Here is a 9,519-nt window from a genome sequence, read left to right as displayed (position 1 = left end):
TCAAATGGTAAATATAAAGTGCAGCGCTAAAGTGGAAAAACATCAAACCAAAAGTTCGTTCAGAAAAGTTTGTGCAGTATATCAGTTCATATATGGTGACAACCAGGTACTAACACAGCTGTAGATAATCCAAAAAAGCTCGTGAAGGAGAATTACAGAAATGCGCACTCACCGACCGCGCATAGGAAATGCGCATTAATATATCAAAATCAGCGGGTGCAGTTTCCCTCAAGGAGAGGTGTCATCAAGCAATGGTCGGCTGGGCTCAGAGGACCTCCTTAAGATCAGGATGAACCATCTGGATAAAGGCTCCCTCCTCTGGATGCTGTATGCAGTGAAGGCTGTGTATGTTGATCTAGTAACCCCTCCTTGCTGTTCTTTCACATGTGTGTTTCTCTGTGCTCTGACATACAAAGCCATCCATAACGCTGCCCCAAACTACCTCACTGACCTGATACCACCCAACCCGTGCCCTTTGCTCCTCACAAGACCTCCTACTCTCTAGCTCCCTGGTCTCCTCCTCCCATGCCCGACTGCAGGACTTCTCCAGGACTTCCCCCAGCCTCTGGAACTCCCTACCCCTATCCATCAGACTGTCATCTACCCTCCTCACCTTCAGGCGCACCCTGAAAACCCATCTCTTCAGGGAAGCCTACCCCACCCTCACCTAACAGCCGTTCTCCTCCACTCCTCCTACCACTCCATCCCCCACAGCCACTTCCTCCTGTACCTCTACCCCCTCCCTCCTAGATTGCAAGCTCGAAAAAGCAGGGCCCTCGAACCCCTCGTGTACTGTATTGTTACTGTTTTGTCTCTTGTACTGTCCCCCCACTTTAATGTACAGCGCTGAGCAAACCCTTTGACGCTATATAAATACTGTATAATGTAATGTAATATGGATTATGGATTAGTTACCTTGACTATCTGTTTAACCTCTTGCTGTCCACCTGCTGTTTATAAATGGCAGGGTGGTGGCACTCCAGAGGCAGGTTGCCGTTCATAAACGGCACCCGCCTTTTCTAGCTGTGCGCGTTCCCTGGGAGTGCGCAGAACCGCGATCCGGTGCCCGCTGTGTCCTCCGGACACAGTCAAACACTGATCATTGGATGGGACCCCTGTGCGAGGTCTAGATCATGTGATCACTGATTTTCAAATCAGTGATCACATGCAAAGTAGTAAGCAAGATGTCACTTGTGACATCATTGCTTACTACGTGTGAAATCTGTGAATGATCACAGAGGTCACATGGTACAAGGCTATTCACAACAGCCTTGTACCATGTGACAAGGTGTGACCAATCACAGCTCACTCAGTATTTCTCAATGACTGCAAGAATTCAGCTAGAGAGAAGGAGAAATTATTGCTTTTACATCCTATATGGGTGTAAAAGCAATCACTGTAAAAAAAAAAAAAAAAAATCTTCATCACCCCCCCACAAGTAGTACAGTGTCACCATGGTGACACTGTACTGCTAGGGTTACAGTATGTAAAAAAAAAAAAAAAAACCCATAAATAATAATATAAAAAAATAAAATAAAAATTAAAACAAATGTTTAAAAATTATAATTTTTGGTTATAAACTAATTTGGCTTATTTTTTTTTTTACTAAAAATATAACGGAATACATTTTGGTCAAGATTTATGATGAAAGATTATTTATTTGCAAAAGTTTATAAGAAAAACACTTTTTTTCAAAATTTTTGGACATTTTCATTTACATAGCAAAAAAAAATTAAAATCCCAGCGGTGAATAAATACCACCAAAATAAAGCTTTATCTGTCTCAAAAAAATGGTAAAAAATTCATATGGGTACAGTGTTGCATGACCGCGCAATTGTTATTCAAAGTGTGATAGTGCTGAAAGCTGAAAATTGGCCTGGGCAGGAAGGGGGTAAAAGTGTCCGGACTGGAAGTGGTTAATTAAAAATGGAATTTTCTTTTGATAAAACCATGCTGTGCTGCTTGATTAGATGTATGCAGCCATATTCTGAGGCATGCTGGGAGCTGTCGCCCAAAATCGGATTTGTCAGTAACCATAGTATACACCAGTAGGAGACACTTTACAGATGTACGGATTATTAAAGACCCTAGGTGCACCAATCAGAATTCCAGTGATGTCACCAGTCTTGGGGGAAATTTGTCACACCTTCTGATTCCCTCTACATATCTTTATACAACCTTTCTTTACACATAATGCAGCATGGAGGGATTCAGAAAAGGCACACATGAAAGTGTGGAGGTGTCGGATCGGAATACCCAACTCATAAAATGAGATCTGCCCAGCCTCATAATCAAGATTTATTCTGACTTTGGTTGCTAAACAATTATCAGTTAGAATGGTGGATCTGTTGCCGTGGCGCCATGATAACTCATTATCACATTTCCCCAGACACCAGGATATGGAATTATTTCCAATCTCTGAATTTCTTGATGTTTTGTCTATACTGGAGTAACACATCCCAACTCTCCAGTGTGATGATCCCCCAACATCCACATCCCAGTAATGTTGCCCTGAGGAGAAACTCTGAATGCTCAACACCTGAGGTTCTGACATTCCATGGAATCTCTCTGGTGACTGAGGGCGATTTAGGTTTCCATCTACCCTTTGTGCAGTTTTCCTATCATCTGAAATATATAGATAATTCTGAGCCGTGTCTTCATCCAGTGTTATATCTGCAGGTTCTGGTATATTTATCCCTTTATTTACCTCTGTTATTATATCAAATAATCCTGTATGTAATAGACAAACAATCTCAGTCCCATCCATATCCCCCCCACCATGAAGGAGTTTATCACATCTCTCTTTGTCCTCATCATCTCCATCCTCAGTATCACACAAGTCACCTGTATATGGTTCCTGTAAAACACTCAGAGGATCTGTCATGTTACATATCTCCTCAATGTGACGTATCTTCCTGGACAGCTCATCCTTCTTTATCTCCAGCTCCTGGATTAAGTCAGAGATGGGAAATGAAACATGGTCTGCCTTCCTGGAGAGCTCATTTAGAATTCTCTTCTCCAGGATGTCTAGTTGTCTTCTGATGTCTCTGAATAGGGAGGTGACTCTCTTGGTTACACCGTCTGCACTGTCTTTTACTTTTCTTTTGTATCTCTGCAGACTCTTGATGCTTTCCTCTATCTCCTCTCTCTTATCCACCAACTTCTGCATAGCATTGTTCAGGTTCTCCTTCCTCTCCTCAGAGGCCTCCTCCAGTGTCTCCACCTGGTGTTCCTGGTGGTCTCCATGTAGCCTGCAGGACCCACAGAGACAGGCTGAGTCCTCGGTGCAGTAATACTCCAGGATCTTCTCATGGACAGAGCATTTCTTGCTCTTCTGGGGAGAGGTGAGGTCAGATAGGACATGTTGGGATGACTTGCTGTGGACTCTCAGATGGTCATCACACAGAGAAGCTTCACACAGCAGACAAGATTTAACAGCAGGTACAGGAGAGTGAATGCAGTACGTACAGATCTGGTTTTGGTTCTTCTCCTCCTTTTTCTCCGGCTCGGTAGATCGGAAACTCTCCACTATGTTGCGCAGTGTTGTGTTCCTGCTAAGTTCAGGCCGCTCCGGGAACTCATGTCTGCATTCAGGACAGCAATACTCTTCAGACTCCTCCTGTGTATCCAGAACACCTTCTATACAGTCCTGGCAGAAGTTATGTCCACAGCTCAGGGTCACAGGATTGGTATAAATGTTCAGACAGATGGAACAGTCCAGCTCCTTCCTCGCATCAGAAAACGCCATCGCTGACTGCAGGAGAGAGAAACGAAACTAAGTAGATGTGTGTCAGAAGGGAGGGGGTCAGAGGAGGGTTTATGGAGATATCTCTCTGTGCAGAACAAGAGGGAGTGGTGGGAGAGGGGGATATGCTGAGCATACGGTCCAAAATTTTACTGATGTGGTTGTCACAGATCTGCTGCTTTTCAGCTGATCTTATTGTCATGAATAGAGCCCTCCTGAATGGATGGAATTGTGAAATCTCTGTGCAGCCTGCATGCTTGATGGAGGGGTGCCTAGAGAGTGCACCCATGCACGCTAGAGCTGACCTGGTACAGGGAACACTAAAGATGAGGATCTGGAAAAGCATACAGGACTCAAAGGAGTTTTCTGCAGCACTGGGGTGATGGGCTTACCAGCAGGTATTAATATTATTTAAAAACAGACAGCACCAGGGTGCTGGGCTCACCAGGAAACAGGAGTACAGGGGTATCGTAAACAGTGGGATAATGGGCTGCCAGGTACAAAAACGGGTAACAGTGTTTATGAGGAATGCAGTGGTGCAGGGCATGTAGGTACACAGGATACAGTTGGGGTGCACAAGGTTCTATAACAGGATACCTATTGGTACAGATGGGGGAGAACACAGCCTGTCAGCCCTGATCTTCTCCAGAATATCTGAAAACGGAAATGATGTGCTGCAGATGATTACAGGTTGTGGTCCTCTGGCTCACCAGAGCAGGCAGCTAATAGGAGCAAAAAGCAGGTAAACCAGTAAGAGTTCCTTGCAGCACTGACGCGCAGGGATCACAGGTCAGTAAGTAATACAGCAGGAGTACACAGAAGCACACAAGGACACTGGGAATGTGTGTGGGTTAGGTGCAGTATTGAGTGACAGGCAGAAAATACACAGAATCTGAGCTTGGCAATAACAGTATATTGTAGAAAAGTTAAGCAAGTGCAAAAGGCCCAGCAGGGAAGCACACCCGACCAGAGCCAATTACAACTGATACAGCGGTAGACCAACAAGGTACAGAATGGAAGATGCTGACAGCATTTGCCCGAGAAGGGGAATATGGCCTGGCTAGTCCTCAACACGGGATGGCGCACAGCAGGGAGGCAGAACTCTGGCAGGCAAGGGTTAAGTCCAGGTTGGGTCCTCAGCGCAGAGAATGGCACACAGCAGGGAGGCAGAACTCTGTCGAACAAGGATTAAGTCCAGGTTGGGTCTTCAGCGCAGAGCTTGGCACACAGCAGGGAAGCAGAAATCTGGCAGGCAAGGATTAAGTCCAGGTTGGATCTTCAGCGCAGAGGTTGGCACACAGCAAGGAAGCAGAACTCTGGTGGGCAAGGCTTAAGTCCAGGTTGGGTCCTCAATGCAGAGGTTAGCACACAGCAGGGAGGCAGAACTCTGGCGGGCAAGGGTTAAGTCTAGGTTGGGTCTTCAGCACAGAGGTTGACACACAGCAAGGAAGCAGAACTCTGGTGGGCAAGGCTTAAGTCCAGGTTGGGTCCTCAGCGCAGAGGTTAGCACACAGCAGGGAGGCAGAACTCTGGCGGGCAAGGGTTAAGTCTAGGTTGGGTCTTCAGCACAGAGGTTGGCACACAGCAGGGAGGCAGAACTCTGGAGGGCAAGGCTTAAGTCTAGGTTGGGTCTTCAGCAAAGAGGTTGGCACACAGCAGGGAGGCAGAACTCTGGCAGGCAAGGATTAAATCAAGGTTGGATCCTCAGTGCAGGGGGTGGCACACAGCAGAGAGGCAGAGCAAAGAGGGTTAAGTCTTTGGCACAGGGTAGCAATTCAGGGACTCACCAGCCAGCAGTGGCCTCAGCAGAGGAAGTCTAGGCAAATAGGCACCAACTCTTCACAGGTTTTCAGAGGGCTGTGTGTCCTGGCCGCAGCTTCAAGACCAGACAAGCAACAGTTGATGGAAGAGCAGAAGGTATAACAAAGTCCCAGTGTCCAGAAAGCCACACAGGCAATGTAGAACCACAAGTCCCAGCAGTGCAAAAAGCAAAGCACAGTCCAATGCATCTTCTAGCGAGGCCTTAAGCCATGAGCTGCTCTGTCCATCCTGACTCAAGCTCTCTCAATTTTGAGAGTTTTTTCCCCCCATAGGGACTTTATATGGTCCTTTCAAGTTGACCAAGCCCCAAGCCCACGGAGCCGACACATCTGGCTTTTCACAGCTACAGGACACCATGCTGTCTATGCCTCCTGCTGAGATCAACCTCATCTCCCACCCCCTGAGGGGCACAGGAACTCCAAGATTTAATTATGCAGACAAGCTGACTGCTGGACACACTTGATTTCAACAAAACACAAAAAATGAAACAATATTTCTGCTCTCCGTCACAGCCATCATAACCTTTGATACTTTTCCTTTGCAAGACGGCAAATAAATTGGCAACTTCAGTCACAGAGGCACCAACTAAGCAACACTAACAATTTTCCCTCTTTGAAGCTCAGTAAGCTCTGACATGACTCTGTATTACTAGCAGTGCACAAGGAAAGTGAGGCTTCCCTCTTGTTAGCTAGGTGTCTCATCACACAGCGGAAGCAAAAGAGTGTTACATCACCTCCGCTTTCAAAGCAAATCATGTCATCTCTTTCACACATGCAAATCATGTTGTGTTTCCATTTTTTGTCTAACCCCTGTATACTCTTATATGACAGCTCCATCCCAGCTAATGTCTCTAACAGGCCCAGACTGAAACAGAGTTTTTTAATTAATGTTTTAAAAAATTTTACTTTATTACTTTTTTACATTTTTTTGTAGGAGAAAAAGGAGAAAGAAAGAAAGAAAGAGAGAAAGAGAGATAGAAAGAAAGAAAAAAAAAGAAAGAAAAAGAAAGAAAGAAAAATAGAAAGAAAAAGAAAGAAAGAAAGAAGGGGAGAAAGAAAGAAAGAGAGAGAGAGAAAGAAAGAAATGCCCGGTGTGCCCTATGGCCAGTCTGGGCCTGGTCTCTACAGATATAGTATTACATAATAGCTCCATCCCAGCTGATATCTCTACAGTTTTACTATTATTAGGGATTAGTGATGGGCCGAACACCACCCTGTTCAGTTCGCAGTCGAACATCCAAATTGACAGAATGTTCGACCGCAAACTTCGAACACGAACAATACATTGAGCGGTATCTTACCACATCTGAGTATGTGGTCAGATCCCGCTCATATTACTAAAATCCGGCATGAGTTCTATTATGAAGTCATGCGGTATTTTAGTAGTGAGATATTCATTCATGTGTCAGCTGTCAGTGGGGTTCCCCTCTGACAGCTGAATGTTAAAAGAATTGTCGGCATTTCTCGACAATTAAAAAAACGATGTGGGGTCCCCTGCTCCATCCATACCAAGCCCTTTGGGGCTGGTATGGAGTTTGAGGGGAACCCCCATGCCAAAATTTTTTAAACAATGGCGTGGGGGTCCCCCGTCCCATCCATACCAAACCCTTATCCAAGCGTGCAGTCCAACAGGTTAGGAAAGGAGGGGCGAGTGAGCGCCCCACCCTCCTGAACCATACCAGGCCACATGCCCTTAACATGGGGGGTGCTTTGGGGCAGGGGGGGTGCCCCGTCCCACAGCACCTTATCCTCATGTTGATGGGGACAAGGGCCTCTTCCCCACAACCGTGGCCTGTGGTTGTAGGGGTCTGCGGGCTTATCAGAATTAACAAGGGGCCCCCAAATCCCGACCCCCCCATGTGAATGAGTATGGGGTACATGGTACCGCTACCCATTCACAAAAAAATGTGTAGTGAAAAAAAGACAGAACACAGTCTTTGACGAGTCCTTTATTAAAATTATAAATTAAAATAATGTCCCCCAAAGTAGATCCAACATCAACCACAATACCTGAGGAAAAAAAAAGGTGCATTGCTTTGACCAACCACAATGCACTGTCAGGGCATAGTGCATTGTTGGGCGCGGTGGGCGAAGAGCCAGCCGAACGCCCCGTATCATTTGTGTGTTCAGAGAACACATGAATGGCCAATGTTCAAGTCTAACTTATGTTCGACTCAAACATGCAGCCCATCCCTATTAGGGATTAGCTGAAGAAATCCAGGTTTGGTTCAATGCAGTTTCTGCGAACATGACCAAAGTTCAGATCCCTATCCAAACCCCTTTGAAGTCCATGTGAGCCAATTCCTAGAAATCAGTTATGTTAATTTTCGGGACTAATAGGCAAGGAATTGTCAACCAAAAGGCATGGGAAGCTGGGCAAAGGCCCGGAGGTAGGGTTGCCACCTGTCCGGGTTTCACCCAGACAGTCCGGGATTTGAATGATATGTCTGCCTGAGACTGGGACACATTATTCAGAAGAGATTGTGCCGGGACCATCGGCATGGGCATGCTAACCTGTGACAAGTCTGCCCGTCCATCTCCTGACTATCTCCCCTCCCTGTGGGCAGCCCGTCTTACTCCCAGCAGCCTGGACCGTAGCTCTATGTACACACACAGGAGGGACATGCACTGATTTGAGGTCTGTAGAAAGTTTATTATATTCTCTAGATGGACAGGGGAGGGAGGGGGGCAGAGTGGTTGGGAAGGGGAAGGAGTTAAAAAAGATGTACTTTTCGTGATGGGGGTGAGGGGTCAAAGTGGATATGTGCTGGGGGGGTGCTTTGGCAGGGAAGAGGACTTATGCTAGAAATGCAAGTTGAATTTAAAATCTGCCCCCCTGCTATAGCCCAAGCTGTCTCCCCTCCCAAAGCACCCCCCAGCATAAATCTGATACCCCAACCCCCCCTCCAGCACATATCTGACCCTCATTGCTAGCTCCAGACTTCCCTCCTCCCAAACCTCCCCGCAACACATATCATACTACAACCCTGCTAGTACTAGCCCTCTCATCTCGCAAAGTGCCCCCTCCAGCACATATCTGACCCCCATTGCTAGCTCTAGACTTCCCTCCTCCAAAAGCACCCCCAACACATATCATACCCCAACCCTGTTAGTACTAGCCCTCTCACCTCCCAAAGCACCACTCCAGCACATATCTGACCCCCATTGCTAGCTCTAGCCTTCCCTCCTCCCAAACCACCCCCCAGCACATCTCATACCCCAACCCTGCTAGTACTAGCCCTCTCCTTCCCAAAGCGCCCCCTCCAGCACATATCTGAAAACCATTGCTAGCTCTAGCCTTCCCTCCTCCCAAACCTCCCCCCAACACATATCATACCCCCAACCCTGCTAGAACTAGCCCTCTCACCTCCCAAAGCACCCCTCCAGCACATATCTGACCCCCATTGCTAGCTCTAGCCTTCCCTCCTCCCAAACCACCCCCCAACACATCTCATACCCCAACCCTGCTAGTACTATCCCTCTCCTTCCCAAAGCGCCCCCTCCAGCACATATCTGAAAACCATTGCTAGCTCTAGCCTTCCCTCCTCCCAAACCTCCCCCCAACACATATCATACCCCAACCCTGCTAGTACTAGCCCTCTCCCTCCCAAAACGCCCCCTCCAGCACATATCCAACTCCCCAACCTCCCCTGCAAGCAGTAGCCCTCTCCCCTACCAAAGTGCCCCCAGTAAATATCTGACCACCCCATTCCCCATGCTAGCACTAGCCCCCTCCCCTCCCAAAGCACCATCTCAACACATATCCGATCCCTCAGTACAAAAAATGGCCACTGCCCCAGTCTATAACTGGCCTTCGCAGCAAGGAGCACATGGAAGGGCGACGCATGTCAAACAACAAAAGAGAAAAGTTTCCAGCTCAGCTTGCCAACCAGCCTGCAAACAAACCAAATTAACCTGTCTAACAGTATGCGTTAAAAACAAGGGTTTAGTTAG

At 47.0% G+C, this 9,519-nt stretch overlaps 1 protein-coding gene across 1 annotated transcript; it reads right to left on the bottom strand.

The window, feature by feature from the left end:
* Nucleotides 1–1,678: 1,678 nt before the first annotated feature.
* Nucleotides 1,679–3,762, bottom strand: LOC149438951 (E3 ubiquitin/ISG15 ligase TRIM25-like). Its single transcript, XM_089659724.1, has one exon. It carries the CDS (start codon nt 3,746–3,748, stop codon nt 2,141–2,143), a length of 1,608 nt encoding a protein of 535 aa, XP_089515850.1. The 5' UTR covers nt 3,749–3,762; the 3' UTR covers nt 1,679–2,140.
* Nucleotides 3,763–9,519: the final 5,757 nt, after the last annotated feature.

Source organism: Staurois parvus, unplaced genomic scaffold, assembly GCF_062004578.1.
Source record: "Staurois parvus isolate SC_StPar_1 unplaced genomic scaffold, SC_StPar_1.0 ptg001181l, whole genome shotgun sequence".
In the NCBI taxonomy this organism is placed as follows: domain Eukaryota; kingdom Metazoa; phylum Chordata; class Amphibia; order Anura; family Ranidae; genus Staurois; species Staurois parvus.
Note: the sequence above shows the minus strand (reverse complement) of the source record. Positions and strands in the feature narration are given on the sequence as shown.